The sequence below is a fragment of the Talpa europaea genome (assembly GCF_964194135.1).
Source record: "Talpa europaea genome assembly, chromosome: 11".
Lineage (NCBI taxonomy): Eukaryota > Metazoa > Chordata > Mammalia > Eulipotyphla > Talpidae > Talpa > Talpa europaea.
In genome coordinates this window covers 74743386-74768661 of record NC_140078.1, presented here as the reverse complement: position 1 = coordinate 74768661, position 25276 = coordinate 74743386, and the positions used below count along the sequence as shown (strand labels likewise).

Sequence of the window (25276 nt, the reverse complement as noted above, 5' to 3'; positions counted from 1 at the left end):
CATAAACTTGAAAAAAACACAGGAAAAAAATCTTTGTGACTTTGGCTCAGGCAAAAATTTCTTAGATATACTACCAAAAACATTCATAAAAGAAAAAACTGATAAATGGGAATTCATCAAAATTCAAATCTCTGGCACTTTCCAAAGATATCATAAAAAATATGAAAAGACAAGCCACAGCCTGGAAGAAAATACTTATTTGCAAATCATATATCTAATTAAGGACTTGGATCTGAAATGTTTCAAAAATTCTTATGACTCAATAAGACAAATACCCCAATTAAAAATGGGCAAAAGATTTGAACAGACTTTTTTTTAATCAAAGAAGACATATGAAAAAAGCACATGAAAAGATGATCAACATGATTAGAAACTAAAGAAATGCAAATTAAAATCACAATGAGATATCACTACATATTTGTTAAAATAGTGATACCTAAAAGTCTAATATTATAATTTATGTATTAGTGTTGGCATGGATATGGAGAATCTAGAACCCCACATATTGCTGGTAGAAATGTAAAATTGAATAATCAATTCAAAAAACATTTTTTTAGTGCCTTAAAATGTTAAACATAGTTACAACATCACCCAATAATTCCATCCACAATATCCCTAAGAGAAATGAAAACATATTCCCATCAAGAATTTATGTAAATATTCATAGCAACATTATCTATAATAGCAAAAAATGGATATAAGTGAAATGTCCATCATCTGGTAAATGACTGAAAACAAAATCTAATGTATCTTCATAATGGAATACTCCTCAGCAATAATAATGAACTGCTAATGCTTCAACATGGATAAACATCACACTGAGTGGAAGAAACCAGATGCAAAAGATTACACATTGTATGATTCCATTTATATGACATTTCTAGAAAAGGCAAATCTTTAGTGGTAGATAGCAAATCACTGGTTGATGAGAACTGGAGAATGGAACGTGTCTGACTACAAATGCACATAAGAAAACTTGGTGGACATGATGGGACTCTACTGAAAGTGGACTGAGATGACAGTTGCCAACTTTTACAAATTTACGAAAAATCCCTGAATTACCATGTATTATGAGTGAATTTTATAAGTAAATTACATCTCAGTAAAATTGTTAAGAAATTAAATCTCCCAATTTTAAGATGTTCATAATGAATTCAAATTCTTAAATAACCTATATAGAAAAAATACCCCAAGCTCTCTATACCAAGCAGCATGAATAGAAATTTGAATAAAATAAAATCCTTGTCTTCCAGGAATTTTAGTTCCAAAGGGAAAAACTGAAGAGTAAAATTACAAAGCCCTATGATAGACAATGAGGCACCGTGAAAAAGGTTCGACTCTGAAGTTAGGTTTTTAAGGGTAAGTAGGAATTCAGGAAATCGCAAATGTAGGAAGTAAAGAAAGAGTTGAGAGACATTTCCGGAAAGGGGACAGAATGGCAAAGACTTGAAGGTGTGACGAAGCAATTCCCTTTCTAAAAACTGAGAATTCTGGAGATTTGGTACCCATGAGAATAGAAAGTGCAGGAAAGAGGAGACCAGATCATGAAGGGCCCTCTGAAAGTCTCTGGATAAAGGATTGAACAGGATTAATTTCTTGAAGGAACATGGGCCTGCTTCTTTGGGGCTAAATTAAACTTTATGTATCTTGGCAACATCATATTGCACTCATTTAATAAATATTCATAAATATACTGCTTATTGAGTGCCAGGTACTGCTTTAATACTTTATATAAACTCGCTTAATTCCATCAATAGTAGTTCACAACCTGTACCAGAATTACCTAGAAGTCTTATTCAGACAGAAATCAGAGGTTCTGATTTAGCAGGTCTGGATTGAAGCCCAACAATTTGCATTTCCATCCAGTTTCCAGAAGAAATTAATGCTGCTGGTCCAGGAAACACACTTTTTGAGAACTACTGCGTTACACCAACCTTACGTTGGCGTACATTTAATAGTTAAAGCTTAGTTTTTTGCACTTTACTCAGCTGAACAATGCTGGAAGACACAATCTAGATAAGAAAGGGACATCCATAGAGTTGCCATGGGGACCTGGGCATGGGTCCACATGACCCATAGGGGGTCATGGGGAATTCCCAGGAATGAGGGAACAGGACAAACAGAACCAGGCAGGACACCTCCTGTGCGGAAGGTCCACCCAAATCTGATGTTCAAGCAGATAGCGACTGGCAGAGGCATACTCCCCAGTCATGAAAAGCCATGTAAACAGGTTTAAAAGGGAGCCACAAATTCTTCAGCAGACCTTTCCGTCTTGCCCCCTGCTCTCTTGCAGGGTATTTCAATAAATTCCCCTTTTCTGCTCTCCACTTTGTTTCTGGTGAATTTTTGCACCCCCACCCCTCTGGTTTCATCCTGATATTTCTCCCCACTATAGCTTATAAGAAATGTATTGTTATCATAATCACCATTTCCATTTTACAGAAGAGGAAACAAACAGAAAGTCAAGCAAGCTGCTTTTAGTGTTGGGGCAGGCATTCAATGTCAGGCAAGGTTTCCCACATTTCCCTGGTTCACAGGTGGAAAAGAACCAGAGTTAAGGGCTAGTGCAGCCCTTAGTTTCAATCCTGGTTTGTAACTATCAAACCTCTCTCTCTCTCTTTCACACACACACACACACACACTCTCTCTCTCTCTCTCTCTCTCTCACATACACAATGACCTTACCTGACAACTGAGATACAAGAAAGACAAACTGATGCCAAGGGGGTGATGAGGGAAAGTCTTTGGGGAACCCTCTTGAGGCCATTCAAATGAAGTATTATTTTAGTCCAATTGGGGTGAAGTCAGGATTTAAAAATGCACAAATGTCAGTGTACAAAATGATTAAGTTAAAGGAAATCATTAAATGAAATGTCACAACTCGAATTAAGCATGAATACTAATACCTGTTGTTTCAAGTGTATCTTTTAAAAATTGCTTGTAAAATATGAAAACTGACAACATCTGGAGAAGATAGCCTTGTTTTACATGCTGCTTTTTTTTGGGGGGGGGGGAGTCCTAAGATGAAAATGGCAACCCTTCCATGAATTTCCTTGCTTTTCACATCTTCTTGTAATTTGTAGCATCTCCCTGGTTTCCTTCCAATAAACAACTTACTTAAATTGGTGGCATTATGTTATTTTTGAGATCTGAATCACAGAGACTGTAAAACAAGCCTGCATGCTCCATCTTGTCTTTTTGTTGAGTCTGTATATCTAATTAAAGCTTCTTACAGGTCCATAAAAAGACCTAACATTAAAAAAGCAGTTTGTGTTGGAGAAAGCCCCAGGGTAAATTGGAGAAGGGGGTTTCATCATTAACAATAAACACATTTGCTTAAATTCAAAGTTAAGTAATAATATATTAATTTGTACTTGAATATTTTTAAATATTGCCTAAGTATAATCAGATCATGTTACCACATTTATGGTGTGGAACTGAAAATGGGTCATGTTCTTGCCAGCAGCACTCCAGCTTCCTAAGAAACACTGGGGATGAGTAAGTGATTTACCACGTGGCCTGTAGTGCATCCTTCTCTGGAAGAGAGTTGGAGTCCACTTTATTTAAATCAATTTATTATTCTGTTCCCTTTCAGTTATTGTTTGGCTATTCTTATGCCTTTGTTTTCCTTATAGAATTTATTCAAAACCTGAGCTACACAGCAGGAAGATAAACACTGGCTTTGCAAGGGTTTATCTAGTATGGCCATTGTTTTGTGGTTATTATTACATCTCAGGGGCTATGGACCTGGTAGTGGAGGCCTTCAACCATTGGTATCATTCCCTTGGGAGACCATTAGAGTGGTATTTTTTCCCTTTACTTGGCTACAGGGTTCTCTGAATAGTGATATCTCCCTGAGGGGAAAAGGGCACAGTCTTCCAGCTTTCTAGCTTTCCAACAAAGGAACGAATTCCACAAACCAAGTTAGGAGCTCTTGCTTAACATACTGCTAGAGTTAGAATGTCAGGATTTAAAAATGTATCCAAGTAGGATCATTTTTTTTTAATGGTCTTTCTAAGTCATAATGATCCCAGAATCAAGGCCTTGACTCAGACCTGACAGGCAGAGGCCCAGCCCTGAGGCCCAGGGCCTGAGGCTTTTCCCAGTCAATGATCCATTATCCCATGCTAGGGCATTGGGGCAACTGGGGATCCCCTTTAAAAGAAAACCTGCTTGTTACCCTGAGGGTTTGCACCTCCCAACAACCCACTCTCGCGTCCCCCATTATCTTCAGTCATGTAAAGGCTAATGCTACTGAAAGTATGAAAGCAAGGCTTCTGATGTTTGCAGGTCAATGGAGACATTTGCTAAAGCCTTCCAGATTTCTCCTCTGCTTCTAGTTAATCAAATTCAGAGCATTTAAGCAGCTTTGTTTGTGCGTGTATGCTTTGCTACGAGTCCTTTCGTGGAAGAGGGCTGGAAAGGAGGAAGAAACAAGAAAGGGAAGAGCAGACGGGATAAACCTGACATCTGGCTTGTTGCTCCCCTCCAGGTACCCGGGAGAGCTGATTCCGTTGCGCAGCCAGCAAGCGCTCTCCAGCCAGCGCTAAGCTCGGTTCCCGAGCCACCCGGCCTAACGGCCATGCAGCCGGAGCATGCAGAGCCACGATTGATGCCCGGCGTGTTTTGAGTCCCTGATTGCATGTTTTGATACTTTTCACGACCTTTTGCCTTTCCACGTTGTTTCCAAGGGGAGGAAGCCTGGTCAGGCCAGTGGCTCCCGCTAACCTTTAAAGCCAGCAGTGCGTTCTGATGCCGGACCTTTTTCTAGACAGCAGCCAGATCAACAAGAGTCCTTCAAAACTGGGGTTCCCAGAAAGAAGAAACTCCAGAGGAAAAAAAATACACAGGTAGGAACGCGTATACGAGTATATATTTATTTTCTCCCCCTCTCCTTGCCTAAACGTGGGCGGGAGATGGTGTCGACCTGCAAACGGGCAAGGTGCTCGCAGCTCCCAGCCCCTCGCCCTCAGGAAGCCGCATCCTGAGCAGATCCAGTCCCTTCCCTTCCCTTTCTCCTGACAGCTCGCGCTGCTTGGCTCGGCCTTTGTCTCGAGTCCCTGGCGCTTCCTCCTTCCTCGCGCCCCAGCCTTCTCGGGCGACTCGCCCGCTTCCTACCGCCGGCCGCGGCGCGGGCTCGCCGGGGTCGGGGCGCCGCCAGGATGCCCGCCAGCAGCGCGCGCGCTGGGGCCCGCAGGTGCGCCCCGCCCCGCTCCTCCCGCGGCCCCGCCCCGGCGGCGCGTCACAGTGACGTGCGGCCCGCGCAGGCGCAGTGCGAGCCTTGCCCCCCCCCCCCCCGCGGCCGGCCGCCCGCTCGTTATTATGATTAGCGCTGGGTGCGGGGATTCGGCGGCCGGGAGGGAGTCGTCGGCGCCACGGCCGCTGCGGACGGACGCCCGCCTGGCGGCTGAGGTAGGGGCGGCGCAGAGCGCGGCCGGGCGCGGCGGCCGCGGGCAGGGGGTGTGGGCGGGCCCCCGCCTCCGGGTCGCCCGCGCTGTCGCCCGGCTGGGTGCCCGGGCAGGGTCGCCCGCCGCGGGCGGAAAGTAAGTTGCGCGCCCCGCGCTCCCCGCGCCGGCTGCGGCGCGGGCCCGGGAGGACGCGGGACCCGGGCGGCGGCGGCCCGGACCCGCCGAGGCGGCGGCGCGGCCTGGCGGCGGGGCGGCGGCGGGGCCCGAGCGGGATCCGTCACTGCGGCGCCCGGCCGCGAGCGCCCCGAGGCCCTGCCCTTGCGGCCGCGGCGGGATTGCGGCACCTCGGGAGGCGCCCGCATCCCCGCGCCCCGCCCCGGAGCGGGCCGAGTGCGGCGCCCGCGCGGCCCCGCGCCCCGGCCGGGCTCGCCGCGACCGGGGTCTTCAGTGGGGTGTGCATTCTGCCCTGGATGTGTTTTTCCTTTTTGCAGCGAATCTGGAAATCCGGCCGCAGCAAGGGGGTTCCTTGGTAAAACTGCAGCCTTACAATAGAATGAGGATATTGTTTGTAGAGAAAGGGCAGCGGGGTAAAGAAGGAGGAGCAGAGCCGTTCCCGAGGGAGAGCTAGAATTTTTTCGGATTGGGAAACCTCCGTTCTTTTCCATAGTCATCGCCTGTTGATTTCTTGCCGGACCATTTTACATAAACCTTCCTGCCTTTTACTTGCACTTGGGATTCGGGAAAGTGCTAGCCTTTTTATCTGGAGGGGTGGGGGCGGGGGGTGTCTGGAGCTGTGCTGTTCCTAGCAGTTGGGGCAGATGCAACCCAGTAGCTTCGTTGGGAGTTCTGTTCAAGTCCTGTATTGGTGTTGATGTGGGGGGGGTTAACTGTAGGGTTCTTAAATGTGCAGTTGCCTAAGGATACAGGAGGTTTCAAACTGTCACGTTACCTTCCCCACCACCACCACCTTTGCATTTAATTGAGTGCAATTTCTGTCTTAGCGAGAGGTAAAGCTGTCTCTTAATGCATTTCACATTTTATCAGGTTTTAAGGTGAAGCCGGGCTTGCAGGTGATGGAACTGCAAATATTGGTCATCCTGTTGAATTTCCATCGAATTCCCATCAAGCATCAGATGCCTCAGTTTGGCTTCCTTGTCCATGGTTGGGGCGCTGTGTCCCAAATCAATCTATCAGCATGTGTATCAGTGTACTTTAAAGCCTGGGTTTGTCAAGACTTATGTAATCAACTTGTTAATTTATAAGCTTGTTACATTGCTTTCCAGATTTATAAAATCATTCCCTTAAGGAAATCTGTCTTCAGCGTCTGCTTAAATATTTCTCTTGGAATTGGATTCCTGAGAAGGAATGTACTGTACAAGTGATGATTAAAGCATACTAATTAGACAAGTTTCTTTAAAAAAAAATAGATATTGATTCTTTTATCCCACTGTCTGATTGTCCTTATTAGGCAAACAGATGACATTCCCATTTTACAGAACTAGAAATGAGAGAAATTACATGACATTCCCAAGGTCACGTGTTGAAACAGTGAAAATCAAGTGCCCAGTGCTAACTTTTCTTAATACTCCATCTTTAAGACTTTCCAGGCAGGGGACTTGGAGTTCTACTTTCAGTTTTATAAATTTACACAAATTGTTTTATTTTTGTACATAAAAATTAGTCTCCTGTTAATTTTTAGTATATGAATAAATTTTTCTGCATGATTGTGGTAAAGTCTCTTAATTTACTTATTTTTCTAAAACATAAATGTAGATTGGTTTAAATTTAATTCCATAATCCTAAAATGAAGACTTTAAATGTCCATATTAAAATTGAAGGGTTTTCATGAAGTTTTTAGTGATAGCAGAAAATACTATTCATCTCACTTTACTATGGGCATGTCATATAGAAAGTGAAAGTAAATAGGAGAAAAACTGTTTATTTTTGGAGATATTGAACAGCCAGGGTTCTAAGCATGATATAAATAAGGCATGATTTCTTCTTTGTAACAGCTTGTCTGAGCCTAAGAGCTCATTACACTACCCAGAAAGAAAAAGATACAAGTGTTAGGAATTAAAAACATAGAGGAGAATCTCTAAGTCTGAATTTAACTGCATGACAGCTATTTGCTTAACAACCAATCTTGAGTTTTTTTAGTCATGATGCTTTTATAAGGAAACTGTTATTCAAAATTTAGGTATTTCTCAAGTGTGCATGTGTATTCAGGTGCTTTCTTAGCACAACTTAGGTGGAAAAGTTGAACGGATTCTAGCAATTTTGAAGGTAAATTAACCTATGACCATTTATTTTTAGAGTCTCTATTTTAAAGGTCTGGGTTGGAGAATGACAGTAGAAAAGTGAATTAAAAACTGGTACTTGCCTTTAGGAGCTGATGGCTTTGGAAATAAACAGTAACAATAGGATCCTGCAGATGCTGTGGTGAGGCATAGGCAAAACCCCTCAGAAGCTGATTTGGGAATATTTTCCACAGGAAGTGATAGTTGAACTGTTTTTAAAGGATAGGTAGAGTTCCTAGACAGAGAAAGCGGGGAAAGGACTCAGGGTTCAGGGAGAATGAGAAGATACGGCCAAGTGGTAGAGGAAGATCTTGGAGCCAGGTTTGTGAAATGGGTTGAAGTTATAGAGACGGTGAATTGTTCATTTGGGGGGAAAAAAAAAAAAAGAAGGGGAAGAAATGGATTAGTACTTTAGGGATGGGTTGGTATTTTGTTTTTGTTTGGGAAAAGCTAGTGTAAAGTTAGACTTAATGGCCTCACAAGTAAGCCCTGGAAGTGTGTTGTCTGCTCCGGATGATCTGCAGCTACATTATTCATAATGGATCATTTTCTCATCTGTTTTTTTGGACATCGAGTTTGGGTTAAGGACTTATATCCCATGAGAAACCATTTCTTGCCAGTGGTAGGGGAGGAGCCTGTCTAAAGAGGATTCTTGCCCTACCTTACCTGAATATTTGTTTCTCTACTGTCACTTCCAGAACCTCCTGAGATTCTGCTTTGGCACCTCCAGCATTTGGCCTCTGCTCAGGTAGGCTCTTCCATGAGAAATCAGCCTTCTTCCCTCCTTACTTGTATCTTATCCCCTGACTGCTGCCATATGGGCTTACCTCAGCAGTTGCTTCAAAGGCAGAGGGCATTAACTGTTCACATGTCATGATGTTTTAAGTTCTGGAGTGTCTCCAGCCTCAGAGCAAGATTAGGTCTGTCTCTCTGTCTGTCTAAACAAATAATCTTTCAACTACATATAGGCCTGGAAATATATTAGGTTATGAAGTCAATGCTCCAGAAGTATGAGTCAAATCAGACTCAGTTTCTCAGTTGTTGTCGTGCAATTACTGGTCTCAAATCCAAAAGATTGCTAGTTCCTTAAGGCAGAGACCACTTCTTTGATTTCTACAGCCCTAGAAAAGCATAATGCCTTGTGCAGTCAGTTCACCCAAGAAGTGTCTTAATGAAGGCTATTAGAATCCTTACCCATTTTAGTTTAGCTGGGCTGGGTTTAAATTGTTTCTCAGTCATAGAACTTCAGAACTAGAGGCAAATCTTTTACTTTAAACTAGCATGTGGTAGATACTCAGGAAATATTTGTACCTGTCCTGTATTCCTGATCTGAGTGAATGGCACCACTCTCCACTAGAGTCATTCTAAATTTCCCCTCTCTGCATTGAGTTCTTAGATTCTACTTCCTAAAGGTGTCTCCATTATTATTTCTGCATCCTCACTGCCCAGTTACTGGCGGCCCTCATTAAGTCTAAGTAATCATTTACCTGGAGACCTTTTCGGTAGTCTTGTCTCCCAACTCTGGTCTTGCTCTTCTGGTTTGATCTGCACTTTGCTGCCAGAATGGTTTCATTGTCACCTCTGATTGCTGTTCCCCTGCCCAGGATTCTTTGGCTTCTTAGTGCCAGCTTTCATTTGTTCATTTAAAAAAATGTATCTATATATTTTTGAGTAGATGCTCTACTTGGCAGGCCCTGGGATACATAGCTGGATAAAATGTACATGGGCCTTACAGTGACTGAATTTAAAATTTAATCTAGTGAGGGACACAGATTATTAATCACTTAATCACACAGATTATTATATAATCACACTATGATAAGAGCCATAGTAGAAAAGGGCATGGTACCTGGACACAAGGAGCTGGTATGCAGGGGTATGCAGGGGAAGTAGAAAGGGCAGGAAGGTGATTTTTAAGCTGGACCCTAAAGCACAAATCAGGGCCAGCCACACCTGAGGAATATAAAATGCAAGACCTTTTGGGTCTCTTGTCCTTGTCTACCTCCCTGACCTTTACCGTATTCTGCATCTGTTGCTGTCCAGTCACAATAAGCTCGCTCAGGTCTCTCCTAGAAAGCCTCCTTCCTACCCTTAGCTCAAACAAAAACACAGCTTTCTTGGAGTTGCCTCCTGTGAACTCCCCAAGGTGGATTTAGGGGATAGAACACTTCCAGCAGGTCTTTCCATGTAAGAAATTACAAACAACTTTAGACAGGCAGGGACCTTCTTTACTACTTCTAGAGACTTTTAGGGGCAGTTCATCAGGCCAGTTAAGGGTGAGGTTACTAATACCAAATAAAATCAGGAACTATGCAGTGTTTCTCAAATACTGAAATTTGCAGGGAGGGAAACCCGGTTCTGCAAAATTGGTGAAAAAATTGCTGGGTGATTTTGATCCCACTCATACCTTGCTAATATATATTATCCCATTTAGCTTTCGTAATAACTGTCCAAGGTAGTGATTATCTTTGTTTTATAGATAAAGACATGCATGCTTGGTTATAGAAGTTGAGTAACTTGTTGGGCTTCAGATCCTATGATACTCTTTCCATTGCACTGTGATGCTGCTCATATTTGCTGAGTAAATGAATTTTGACAATTTTTAAAGTGTACCTCTGTGATGGAGATGATAATAATAAAAAATTTGAAATGTAGACTCTATCCCAGTTCCTCTCTAATATTCTCTCCTATCTCTACATACACACATCTCTTAGGCCTTTATAGGATGTGACCTTTGTTGCATAGTTAGGGGGAATGTTTGGCTAATCTGTCAAAGCAGGTTTAATATTCATTCATGTTTCTTCCATATTAGATTATATTTAAGGTAATGTAAGTTTTATTGTATAACTTTACTAGATAGAGTTCATTTTAGATTTAGGATAATTTGTTAGCCAATATTAGATTAGGAGGGAAGCTGGAATGTACTGTATACTGCACTCTTAAAAATACTCATTTTATTTAGCCTTTTTATAGCAGTGGACAAAAGCAAAGTGGTTGAATTTTATTTTATTTTATTTTTAGAAATAATACTTGCATTTTTTTAAAGATATTTTCTTTTCTTTCTTTTTTTTTTTAAAGATTTATTTATTATTTATACAAGCACTGGGTACAGTCAGAAGCGCAGGAGGGTGAGAGAATTCACCAGAACCAGAGTGGGGAGCAGAGCAGGCAGAGGGACCGAAGTACACTGCTGAGGGGAGCAGCGGGCGGCAGGAGAGGTCTGTGGCCATGTGGGACCCTCCTCCGGTGGCCAGGGAGCAGCCCGGAATCCAACCGGTGCTGCAGAGGCTGCAGGCAGCTTCGCAACCCAGCGATCAACCGCTGCGCCACCGGGGAGGCCCAGTGGTTGAATTTTAAAGTAAAGTTTAGTTTTCTGTTTTACCTCATTTTCTACAGGTTGAAGAATTCTCTTGGTATTATGAGTGCTACTGAAGAAATTCGGAATGAGACTATTCAATCTGCAGTTTCATGGCTAGATTTTATTCTTTGCTCTCCTATTTTATGAGTATTTGCTAATCCTCTTGTGAAGGAAAATGCTTTTTGGAAATAAATGGAGAGAATGTAATTTGCAAAATACATTAAAATTGCAGAAAGGACAAAGACTTCAAACCAAAAACAGAACCTGCCTGAATTTTATCTGAATTGCTTATGTGATGTTGGCTGTTCTGTGTCACTGGGAGGAATCTTGCCATCACAAAATTTATATGCAAACTTGACTGTGAAGTTATTTTCAAGGTGCTATTCTATTTTTAGATGACCAGTAATTACCTCAATCTGTTTTTTTGAATGGTTATCTTCCTGTAACTTCCCTTTTCAGCTTAAAAAAGCAGCATCAAAACATTTCAAAACATTTCTAATGGAATCATTTGTTGATAATGTTATGAATCTTAGGTGGTGCTAGGAAATTTCCTCCACTTAACTGGTTGTAGAGGAGGTAATTTGTATGGCATATCAGAATTGGAGGAATATGAGAAATGTCAGGATAGAATGAAAATTGAAAATATATTGTCTAAAACCTAGTTATGTAATCTTACTAAATAGGGCCCCTTCATTGAAATATTTTGCTTCCCTTGAGAGGACAGGGATGCAATTCCTTTAGGCTGAGGAGGTTTATTTCATAGATCTCAGTGGAAAAGTAAATTGAGTAATTATGTTTGGAAAGTTAAAATTTTAGTAACTTCTACCTTTCATAGATTATAAAAGCATCCTGCCCCCTATTTTGCTATTATTCCTTGAAAATTAGAAAGACATAGGTAAAGAGAGGCATTGTACTGTTACAGGAAAACATGTAGGACCCGGAAGTCAGTGGGACCTAGAGTCCAACCCAGATAGCTCTTAACCTTGGTATAGGACTGGGACAGACACTGCTTTGACTCCGCTTTCTCATCTGTAAAATAGCTGTAACACTTCCATCGTATTTCCTGTTGTGAGGGGGTAGTGATATAAGAAATACAGAGTTCAGTATACACAGAGATCTCTGGTAATAATTTACTCTTTTTGATACCTACATTAAAACAAAACTGGAATTCTAAAATGGGCAGTTGTGTGGAAAGGACATTGTGAAAATTTTAAATGAGACAATGAAAGAAAAGTCAACTGTTGTTTCGACTTATTTCTATATAAACCTATTTAGGTTAGTAATTGATTTTTAGGAAAGTTGTATAGGTGATAATGAGAGAAATCTAACGAAGTAAAAGCAAAAATTGGTGTTTTATAAACTTTAAAGTGAATCGTGAATGCTTAAATTGGTTTAAATTCTTTAATGACCTTACTCCTCTGTTGCTTCAATGTGAATACCTAAAGACTTTTCTACTTCTGTAGAAGATTCATGTCAGTTCTATGATGAGACTCTGCTTCTGTGAATTTTTAACTTTTTGATGACACTTTAATTAAACCAGTATAATTCAAAGATATGTGGTGAAGTCCTTATTATGGCAAGTTTCCATTAGTTTTGGGAAGAGTTCATCCTACTTGTTATGGTGATCGGAGAAATATTTTTCATGATCAGCTTTCTTAACCCTGCTAAACATTCATTTCGACTCCAAATCATAACTTAACCCAAACTGGTGTTCTCTTTTTTGAAGCCAGTGAGTCATAGTCACTCTCTGCTACTTCTGTTTCCCCCACTTTCAGGAATGGTGTTCCTCTGCTGCCTTCAGAAGGGTAAGCCCGGTCTGTGGGCAGCCCCTGTCCTTGATCATCCTGCCTTCTTTAGTAACCTTTACCTTCCATTGATACACCTTGCCTGGGCTAGCTTATTTATTTATCTCTTTATATGTAGATTATGTATAAGGTATTAAAGAAGAGGGACCATGTTGTGTCCTACAGTTAGGTCTCAGATATTTTGTAGTAAAAATAGATTCAGTGTTCCTGTTCTTCCTCAACCTAAAGAATTGCATACCTGTCCCCTCAAGGGACATAAAATATTTCAGTGAAATGTGTCTTGTTTATTAAGATTATATGACTAGGCTTTAGACAATATATTTTCAGGGAAATTCATTTATTTCATAGGTCTCAATGGAAAAGTAAACTGAGTAATTATGTTCAGAAAGTCAAAAATTAAGTAACATCTACCTTTCATTGATTATAAAAGCATCATATACTTCACTGCCAAAAATTAGAAAAGAACAGAAAACTATAAAGAGAAAAAATATTCTGTAATCCTAGCAATTTAACATTTTAAAATGTATTTTAAAAATATATATACAGACAAAAAAGTACACTTTTTTTAAAAACTGGGATCATATGCCATAAAATTTGGCATATGAATTTTTTATGTAACATTTTACTGTGAGGATTTCCCCATTGGATTAAATATCTTCAAAATAGTAGCAGTTTTAATGTTAGGTATGTTGTGGTTTATTTAACCATTTCCTTATTGCAGACCTGTAGGTTCTGGTTTTTATGCACATATAAATATTATTGATACTGTTAAGTATTTTCCACATCGATATTTCTGTAAGATATACATCTAGTAAGATGATTAAATCAGTGATATCAATTATTAAAGGCTCTTGGTGCAGGTGTTGTTAAATTGCCTTTCAGAGATAATTTGCAGTCCCAACAGTGTAAAAGAACCCTGAAATGATTTCTTTGAAGTCAAAGTCAGTGAAATCTTAGGTGCCTATATTTTTATTTATGGATTTGTTTATTTTTTTCTGTTCCAGCAATCTTTTTTTGGGTATTTTTAATGACCATCTTCATCACAGTATCAGTGGGGACGAAAAGATGATAGGGAGTTACAATGAGTTTTGACAATGTTAATGAAAGCTTTAGAAGAGAGATTTAGATTACTCTTAAATTCTTCATAACTTCCTACTTAATATTCTGTTTTCTTGGCAACTATGACTGTTAGTGGGTTTGCTTATTATGTCTCTCTTATGTGAACTCTTTAATTATGTTAATGCTCTAAGTCTTATCCACAGGTAGAAATGGTGATTGATACCTTTTGCTTTTTTCTTTACTTTAACAAGAGGTAGAATCTGTTTAGGAATTTTATCTTACCTGCGCTGCTGGTCCAGGCTTGGATGTTAAGCTCTTTCTTTCTCTCTATAAGTAGCAAGTACTACGTATGTCACCTAATAAGTTGCCTGACTCCTACATACATTCAAATTCCTTGGAATAGACCTGGAAATACCCTGGAATAGAGCTTGTTTTTACTTGGACAAAATAAAGATTACTTAAATCAGCACTTTAAGGAGTTGATCTGTACAAAACCCAGTCACCGCCTTGAGAGACAGGAGCAGGTTTTTTTAGCTGCTTATTCCTGGTCACCTCCATGGCCTGCGTCCATTAAAACTGAATACTTGGAAGAAACCTTTCAGAACATAGTTCAGTGTGCAGTTACCTTCCTTTGGACAGTACTTTCTGAGACATTTGGAGGTATGGTTTTGCCTACTAAGACATTTTTAACAGTAAATGACTTTAATGTGTATTTCCCATCTTAATTCCATCTAGTGACTGTAGGCTGATACTGAGTGATAATTGCATGGTAATAACCAACCAAGCCAGTGAAAACTACATTTTTTTTTTTTTCTTTATGTTAGGACCCGTTGACCTGTTTGTGACTTCTTCATCTTTATTTATGTTTTATATTGGTACTCCCAGGAAAAGGAGTGCTATTCTAAAAATGTGGACTACTGTTTACTTTGGATAAAGAGAACAGCAGCGATGACTGCATGGTAGAGTTGTTTACTTTGCTTCACCTGGAGGTTATTGATATTACTGAGGATATAATCTGCTGTTTTCCTTTCAACCTCTACCATTTCTGTTCCAGGTATCTGAAATTTTAGCAGTAAGATTAGGATGGTAATACTCATTGAGAGAGTGGTAATTCTGCCACTTAAGTTGGCTTGTCTATAAACTTACAGTGTGATATTTCCCATGAGTAAGAATTACAGTTTTCATTTTTTGTTATTTATAAAGGATACAGATGATTTCCATGTATAAGAAGCTTAAATACACTTTTAGTGTGACTTTACAAAAACTCATCGTTTTAGTAGTAGTCTGTGTTTGAGGGAGAGCATTAGCACAATCCACCCCCCACCCCCACCCCAAGCATTTAACTTGTTCGGGAGTTTCTGTATATTGACAGTCTGATTTTCGGGGAATTTCATAGTACCCCAAACAAAATGTAGGGAGACTGTAGAAGAAGCCTGAGTTTGCCCATGGCCCTGTTTATTCAGCTCCTCTACTTTGTAAAGCCATGGATTGGTTCATGGTATCCAGGCAGAGAGAGCCACCTTGCTTCATTGTGCTCTTTTGTCCTCACCACTCCTGGGAAGAGAAGTGAGTAGGAAAATTTTGTTTAACATACAGACCATACTGCAATGGTGATGATATCAGTGAAAAGCTAAAAGTAAATTTTGACAAGAATAACAGGGTGAATTTCAGATTGACAGTAGGTTTAAAGAGGCTGGTTTTACAACTGTTTTCAGCAGCTTGCAAAATGTGTGTAGGGCCACCCACACTTCCTTCCTCTTCTCCAGCCACACCCGCACACTTCGGTTGCTTCTGCTCTCTTTAGCTGGGAGAACATCGGTATTTTCTTGTAGCACATACTAGTAGTTATTTCTCAAACATGAATTTCCATATTATAAACACTCTTGATTAGTTGAACTGTTTGATTTAGGTCCAGCCTAGTTATATGCATGTGTGAACCTATGCTAAATAAGACTGCTTTGGAGGGGCTGACTTAGTGTTTTTGCTATTTTATTTTATTTTATTTTTTATTTTTTTTTATTATTATAGAGGCATGTTTTATTTATTTATTTGTTTGTTTTGTTTATACATGCACTGGGTACAGTCAGAAGCGCAGGAGGGTGAGAGAATTCACCAGAGCCAGAGCGGGGAGCAGAGCAGGCAGAAGGACCGAAGTACACTGCTGAGGGGAGCAGCGGGCGGCAGGAGAGGTCTGCGCGCCATGTGGGACCCTCCTCCAGTGGCAGGGGAGCAGCCGGGGATCGAACCGACGCCCCAGAGGCCGCGGGCAGCTTCGCAACCCAACGCTCAACCGCTGCGCCACCGGGGAGGCCCGTTTTTGCTATTTTAAAAGACGTCATTTTAGTTATGTACTCATTTAAATACTGGTTTGGTAGAACTTAGTGCCTGGGAAAATGTTTCTCATATAAAATAGAGGGAAAAGTGGTTCTGAGACTTCATATACAATACCTTAGCTTTGTAAAGAAGCATAGGTTTTAAGGCTATGTGTATATATTCAGACCTGAAGACAGGTCATCCTAGATGAGATTACAGGTGATTTTCTTTATTGTGTTTTTCTGCATTTTCCAAATTTTCTAAACTGAACTTATATTAATTTATTTTGTGGAGAGAAATTCTTGCAAACCTCTTTCTTCTGTGTGTGGAGGTAGGGGGTGGAAAGGGGCTAGCCCCTTTTATCAAAAACTTTGTGTGTGGCCATCTACATGGAGAATAATTTGGGAGCTTGTATACCAAAGGGTTAATAGAGGATATTTCAGAGGATGGAATAGTGGATTTTTTTTAATTCCCCCCATATTTTGCCTGTTAGAGTGTTCTAATTGTATTTTTTCCTATACTGTACAGGTATTTCATAACTGAAAGGAATACTAAAACAAAGGGAAGTGATATGTCAAGTGGAACAAAGCAGACTATAAGATACAAAGTTATGTATAGAATGATCATGCATCTGTAAAAAAAAAATACAAAAAAGCTGTATATAATTATCTGTAGAAAGAACAATAAAGTATTAATGGTGCTGATCAGTGGTAGGACTATGGGTGCTGTTTTAGTCTTTCTACTTCCTGTTTTACCTTTTCCATATTTTCTATAAGAACATATAACTTTTATGGGAAAAATGTAAATAAACATTTTGTCCTTTTTGAAAGGGTAGATTTGATATAAACTCTCAATATCATTTTAAAAGCAAAAACTTTGATGCCCAGCTAGAGACATTATTTCCTGTTTCTTATAATCTTACAGTACTCCTTTTCAGTGTAATGCATTTTAGGACACTGAACAGCTAAATTCATTCTCTTGAGATAGCATAGAAGACTAAAAAAGATTTCTACTTAGGTGGGGGAGATAACACCATTAACAGTGGTGTGGTGGTAACAGCTAGTATTCACTGAATGCTCTTGCCAGGCTTTATTCTAAACACTTGTCCTATACTAACTGATTTCATCCCGTCTGAAATCTGTGAGGTTGTACTCTTTACTGCTAACATTTTCTAATGAGGAAACTGACCATACAGAGATCAGGTATTGCTCAGGTCTTATAGCTAGTGCTTGGTGAGCTGGGATTCAGATCTATTCATTGCCTTTCAGAATTAGCAGTCAGCCACACTACCGTGCCATAAAGACTATGGACAAAAAGGGGCTTTTGGAAAAAAAGAAGCAGCCAAGGGTAATGCATAACATTTCCTCTTATGCCTTCTGCCTTTCCTGTCTACTTTCTCCTACTTCTTTGCATTCCTTTCTGAAGTTCGTGTTAGCGTAAGCTTAGTGATTACCTGGACATTCACCTTCAGTGGTGTAATGCCTTGCCCTAGTATGAATGTTTAGACCTTTTAGTTATTTGTGTAATATTTAAATATTGTGAAAAGGCCTGCAAGGCAACCTCAGTACCTTCCCACTGTGCCACAATCTTAGATGTAAGTGGTCTGTTCCCATTCTATTTGTTCATAGTGATGGTTTCTTTGTTCACAATGGAAAGCTTCCAATGCGAAGCTATTTTGTGATGCTGCCATTATAACTGGGTTCTGTAAGTAGAAAGGTTGCCTTCCTTGGCTATTGGAATGAGTGTTTTGTTCCTGCGGGCAAGTTGGGTTTTGCAGCCAGGCTGAGCAGGATTGGACTGCTACTTACTAGGTCGGTTGAACCTCATTGTGCCTACCTTGCAGGCTCTTAGTGAGGAGTCAGTAAAACATGGATTCGATGCCTGTTAGCCAGGAGGCATTTAGAAAACAGCGCATTTACTGTTATTCATTACTCACATTAACTTCTTCTAGTGGAATAATCTTTTAGGTCTGTCTATCTGGAACATTCTCTATATCTGTTCACTGTGAAATTCCTGTTGACTGAAGACTCCTTGAATGGGTTGTAATTCATAGAGGGAAAAAAGATAGCGGGAGACTGGGTCATAAAGACAAATTTGCCGTTTTTATCTGTTTATCTGGATCCAACCTTAGGGTATATGTTTTAAGCAAAATTAAAACAAATAGAACTAAACAGAAATCTTTTTCTCTATTTTCTTTTAGGAGAAAAACAACTAGCAAAACAGTGATAACAAGGATTATTCAGTATGCAGTTTGCAGGGTATGTCTTGCAACCAGTATGAAGTCACCTTTACTGTGTATCAGCCATATCTTAACACTTGATATCGATGTTCAGAATGACATTGGGGGCTCTGGATGATTCTCACAGAAGAAAAACCAATTATTTCCTATGTTAACTCAAAATGCACTTGATAATCATAGGATTAGACAGTTAACTAGCATTTAAAATGGTTTTCAATAACAAGGACATTTCCCCCATCCCAACCTTCAGTTGATCTCAATGTCCTGTTTTAGGTATGTAATTCTAGATTTATAGACACTGAGAAATGAATATGTATACAAAAAGAGTATCAAAAGAAAGTAAATTCTTTCATAGTGAGAATGATTAGTTATTTCACTACAGGGTAGTCTGTCATTATGAAGAAACCTATTAGGTTCTTTCCTGTGAATTTGCTAGTAAATTAAAAATTATTCCATTGTGCCCTTCTGCTGGCATGGATCTGGGAAGAGAAAGGTCAGCATATTAATAGTGATTATTTCTGGTTGTCTGAGATCCTGAAAAAAGACTGTTTTCCTTGACTATATTCATTTATAGTAAAGCAAAATTTAAAAACTAAATGAAAATTTAATTTAAACAGGTTTATTTATAAAATCTGATTTATATGCCACTTGCTAGGAATATATTTAGTAATAGATGAAGAAAACAAATATTATATAACTTGAGGGCAAGCTGAAGAAGTGTGTTTGGAAAGGTAGAGTTGCATTTGCATGCTTGTCTTATTGAAACATAGACTTGGCAAGAATTTTAAAAATAATTACTGCCTTAATAATCAAAATTAAAGATTTAAGGATAGTCTTCCGCCCTCCTGGAGCTAGACTAGAGTCCCTATTTTTGAAAAACTTTCTTTTAGAGAACTGCTTTCCAAATAAAGCAAAAGTCTTTCAACTTGGATTTTCCTGTTAATCTTATCATTAAAATTATTAGCCCAGAGAACAAGAATAGTACATGGCATAGAAGAAACAGGCTTTTTCTCTAACACCTGTACATAGTACTTGTTCATTTTTTAACTCTTAATAGAAACAGGATTAGTAACTTAGTTTTGGTTCTGAAATTAATTAAAAGAAATAGTGTAACATAGTGCTTAAAAGCATAGACTTTGGTGTTAGCCCTTGGTTTGAATCCCAGCTATTGTAGGTACTGGCCCTGTAGCACAATTTCTGTGCCTGGAAATGGGGCTAATAATCCCTATTTTCGAGGATGATCATAAGGATTAAATGAAGAGGATGTAAAATATTTAATATATGACTGGCCTGTAATACTCATTCAGTGAATGGTAGTTGATATTAATTTATTAAATTACTGAGTAAAATTACTAAAATATAGTAACATATTAGTAAACGGTAACAGTAGAAATGTATATATTTGAGGTGACCTCAGATATGCTATTCATATCATTTCAGTTTGCATTTCAGAATGACCTTGTGTGTCTTCTTGAATTGGTATTTTTGCTCATAACATTATCCTAAATGTAGCATCAAGTAGAGTGATCAAATGTTTATAAAGAATGTGATCTTTGAAGTAAAAATTAGTTTTGAATCTTGGCTTTATATACACCTAGAATAGACTGTCTTTGTCTATAAAAATGGGACTAATTCTGACCTCATAGGAATGTCAGAATCATTGACACAATCCAGTATGATTCATTTTGCACAAATGCATATAGTAGGTTTTTAATAAATGTTAGCTTTTCATTTGTTCTTTTTAAACAAAAATGAAATTTGAAGAAATTTAGTGTTAGTGCTTTAAAACAATCACATGTTATAGGTACCATTTAGTTTTGGGGTTTTTTTTTGAGATATTTTCACTTAAATGGAGTTAACAGCAGTACTTTCTTAATAAAAAGTAACTGAAAAATGTGAAACTATGTATTGGGAGCATTAGAAAAAGCTTCAGTGGAGGGATAGATGTGTATTAATAGGAAAAAACTAGTATTGGGAGATTGCTGTGTTCTTCATTGAATATCATTCTGTCAAATTTTGATCAAAAAATGACAGTGGGAGTTCAGTATGTGATATTTAAAGTGATGTTCTAATTTGTATAATTTTTTACATTTACTTATTTTTCTGAGTTAGGATCATTAATAAGAACCTATTTCTTCATTTTAATGTTTATATTATCAAGGCTGAGAATTTCAAATGCCATCTGAAATATGTTTTTTCAAACTTCAGATAACTTAAGAATATATACTTGTTTATTCTTGAAGTATAAGCAGGTCACAATGGGCTTTGTTTATGAGAGTTGGAAAACTAATAAAGATAAACATAACCGATAAATACAAAGAGTAGGTACCAGTCAGTCAGCAAATATTTATTAAGCATCTATTGTGTACCAGATACCATTTGAGGCACTAGTGATGCAAGACCAAACAAATGCCTTGTAAACATTTTGAACAAAAGTTGCATTTCAAAATTTAACAAAATTTTGATTACCTGTTATATGTAAAACACTCTTTACAATCTTGGGATGGAGATAGTGTATACAAAAACTTACAGAATAAAGCCACATGGGATGGAAGTATCCCAAGGTTCTTTGGAGAAACAGAGAAGGAAAGGTAATTCCAGCTGAGTGAGTTAGAGATAGTTTCGCTGAAGCAATTTTTTTGTTCTTAAGGAAATAGTACTAGTCTTGGGATAACAGGGAAAAGTTTTTGGGCTTCTGTCTAAATGTTTAATCTGTGTCCTGTCAGTTCTTGCCTTTGATTTTTAAGATACTAATTAAAATTACTTTTGAGAAATGTTTTTTAACATACATTGTTAAACTTGCCAGTTTGCTTATTTCTGTTATCATAAAATTATTTCAACAAACTTGTTTTCTCATCTGTAAAATTTAATATGGTATTTGAATTCTCAACCTTAATAATTGTTAAGTAGGTCTCAATTTATTTACTTCAAATTTTTCTTAAAATTTGTTTTAAAAGCTCTAGAATAAAGTCACAGAAACTTAATTTCCTCCTCTTGTTTTGTAGATGTCGATGGCAACATTGAAGATGAATTCCTTATCTTTGCCAGATATTCTTATATGAGAAGATCATTTCAAACAACTAAATATTTTTTCTTCTGTTGGACCAGCATGGCAGGATTCAAGCGAGGATACGATGGAAAGATCGCTGGGTTATATGATCTGGATAAAACCTTGGGGCGAGGTCATTTTGCAGTGGTTAAACTTGCGAGGCATGTCTTTACAGGTGAAAAAGTAGCAGTAAAAGTTATTGACAAGACAAAATTGGATACCCTAGCCACTGGTCATCTCTTCCAAGAAGTGAGATGCATGAAACTAGTGCAGCATCCCAACATTGTACGCCTTTATGAAGTTATTGATACCCAGACCAAACTATATCTTATTCTAGAACTTGGGGATGGAGGAGATATGTTTGATTACATAATGAAACACGAGGAGGGGCTTAATGAAGAGTTGGCCAAGAAGTACTTTGCTCAGATAGTTCATGCTATATCTTATTGCCATAAACTCCATGTGGTTCATAGAGACTTAAAACCAGAGAATGTGGTCTTCTTTGAAAAACAAGGTCTTGTAAAGTTGACAGACTTTGGTTTCAGCAACAAATTTCAACCAGGGAAGAAACTCACGACAAGCTGTGGATCTCTTGCATATTCTGCTCCAGAAATTCTGCTTGGTGATGAGTATGATGCACCTGCAGTAGGTACGTAACCTTCCAATATTTATTTGCCCACTTGAATTCTACCAGCAAGAGTGTAGTTGATCACATATTATTCCTGTTAAAATAATTTCAAAGAGAATTTGTGCTAAATGTGTCTTCACTAACACATTGGGTTTCATGAATGCCGTATATCCCTAAAGCCAACAGATTAGTTTATTTTATCCTTTAGATAGTAAATGTCCAAAGTCTTAAACCACAGAGGGAAATGAGTAACACTAAGATAACCTCTCATCTGCTCATTGTAATTTCTTAAAGATGCTATCTTAAATTCTTCTAGAAGTGGCCCTAGTTATCTCCTTCCTGAGAATACATTGATTGAGACCCATGTTGGGAAGGTACTGTGACTGTTACAGTGCAGTTTGAAGAATTTGGGCACTGTTACCATTTATTCATTGTGACCTTTAACAGTGTACCTAACCTCTGCTTTATTTTGTCATCCATAATATAAAATTAAATCCCATAATCTCATGAACATTATTCCAATCTTTGTTAGATATGTGTGTTTCATCATTTGCATTCTGATCATGTGAAATAAAGATTGCATGAGACTAAAGACACATTGGAGAGCACTGATCCTATATTGAATACCCTTTCAGCAAGACACTGCTTTTCATTTTAGATTATGTGTTCTGGAGAATAGAGGATTAATGAATGGTTTCTGTCACTACCGATAACCAGACTTCACTGAAGTCTTTCATTAGCATATTTGGGCCAGGGATTTTTGATTAGTGGAGCAACTCTAATTACAACATGAAGCCAAGAATTTACAGAAGAGGAAACCTGAATGTCTGAAAAAAAAGTTCAAACTCATTGATAATCAGGAAAAGGCAAATCAAAACCATAATAAGATACTGTTTCATACTTTTCCTATTGGGAACAAGTTAAAGTAAGGCAAAACTAAGTGTAGATAAGACTATAGGACATCAGGAGCTCTAGTACTATGTAGAAGACAATTTTTAAATATGTGGTAGATTTAGATACACACATCCTGAGACCCAGCCGTTCTATACCCAGGTATATACCTAGGTATATACCTGGAGAAGCTTTCACTCATGTATACAGAGATTTTCAAAGCAGCTTTTTAAGAGCATTATTGAATGTACATCAGAAAGTTAATAAATTGTTTAATAGTCCTATGATAGAATTCTCTATGTTGGTGAAAATTAATGTACTCTATCATCATGGCTGGGATTCATAAGTGTAATGTTTAAGAGAAAAGCAAATTGATGAAGAGTAGGTAAAGTATTTTAACATTTATATAAAGGTTTAAAACCATAAAGCAGTATTGTAATGTTCAGGACACATGCATATGTAGTAAAGTATGAAGAATACATGAAATGAAGATAGTGAAGTGGCAGGCCTACTGAGACTGTTTCAGCTATACTGCTGATGTGTATTCCCTAGGTAGGTGGTCGGTACACAGGTGTTCATTGTAATGTTTTTTCCCCCTCATATCCTAAATATTGCATAATAAAACTTTTGAAAAGGAAAAAAAAAAAATATCCAGAAGGGATGCTTAGGGGTCAGAGAAATGATTACATTGTGCTAGTAAAGTAGGGTTGGGTGGTGTTCATGAGTAACTTTTCTTTAATTGTATTTATTTCAATTCATTTTGTATAATTGTGTGATTGAAATAAATATACAAGTGCTTTGAAAAACAAATGGATAATTCTCTTTCTGTTGATGTACTATTGTGCCAGAATAAGTGACTTCACAATTAGGAGAAAGATTAAAATCTGTCATTTTGATCAAATTACCAGATACTGTTAACTAAAACAACTCAGAGTACACTGGTCTTCAACCTTGAGATGTAGTTCAGGATTAGTCTTTTTACTGCTCTTCAAAGAATCAGATTTTGATTTTACTAATCAGTTGTACTTTTTCTGTATCATTACTTTCTCATTTTTAATAACTTTTCTAGGATATTGGCATTTCCTTTTTGTTTCCTTTCTTATGTAGGATTGAGAGCTTGGTTGTATTTTTTAATTCAAAGTAGATGGATTTATTTTCCTTTCAATTATTTGGTTTTTGACTTCTAATTTTGTATATTCTAGTCAATAAATATACCTGATTGGTTTTTGCTTTGGGGAATAATTTTAGATTTTCTGTGTGGCTAAATGTATAGTAAATTCTTGGTTGCTCTTCCCTGTATGATTAAAATATTTGTATTTTTGATGCATACAGAGTTAATTTATAATTGAGCTTGTTAATTATGTAATTTGTTCCTTTGTGTCATTATGTTTTTATTCTGACCTATTTTCTGAGAGAATTACGGTGAATTTTAATTTTTGCTTGATTTGTGTTATTTTCAAGCTCTGTTAGGTATATAAAAGTTTATAATTTATTTTACATAATGGATTATACCTTTTACTAATATGAAACTATGCTTATTTGAGGCTTATTGCCTTGAATTCTATTTTGTTTTGCTTTAGGTTTATCTTTTCAAAACATTTTGTGTCTAATCTGTCAGTCTCTTAATAGGTAAATCTAATTTCATTCACACTACTACTAGAATTTTATTTGTGCTAATTTTGGATTTATTTGTGTGATCTACTTTAGTGTCTTCCATGTGTCTTATTATTTGTTCATCACCTTTTCCCATATTTTGTTGGGTAATTCAGGTTTTCTTTGCTCTTCCTCCTCCACTGGTTTGTAAGATATGCAGTCTGTTTCTCTTTGTATTGGTGTCTACCTTTATTATCCAGTTAATAACGCTACTATCCCCTCTACTCAACAAACAAGGACCATAATTTGCTTTACATCCCTTTTAGAAACGATTTCCTCTTTGCTTTATTTGTAATAAGAGTTTACTTGGACTTAATCTTAAAAAAATTTCTTAATTTACCACTGATTCTTCACCTTCCCTTCATTCACTTGAGTTATTTTGTTTTGTTTGTAGTCCTTAGAGAGGATTTGTGAAAAATTCCCCTAGTCCTTGGCATCTAAAAATGATATTTTGAATGATAATTTGGCTAGTATGAAAATACATATTCAAAATTATCTCCCTGCCAACTTTGTTTGCCTGTCATCTTTTTGCTTCTAAAGTTGCCAGTGCAAAGTCTGAAACTTTTCATTGTAGTA

General features: G+C 38.1%; 1 protein-coding gene across 1 annotated transcript in view; it reads left to right on the top strand.

Moving 5' to 3' along the window:
* Positions 1-5322: 5322 nt before the first annotated feature.
* Positions 5323-25276, top strand: part of SNRK (SNF related kinase) — a gene marked incomplete at both ends in the record, with an annotated part of 43841 nt that continues 23887 nt past the window's right edge. The window contains 7 exon segments of the mRNA XM_084246997.1: positions 5323-5412; positions 8404-8453; positions 18441-18453; positions 18456-18498; positions 21485-21548; positions 21550-21608; positions 21704-22177. Coding sequence (XP_084103123.1) covers positions 5323-5412; positions 8404-8453; positions 18441-18453; positions 18456-18498; positions 21485-21548; positions 21550-21608; positions 21704-22177 — 793 coding nt within the window.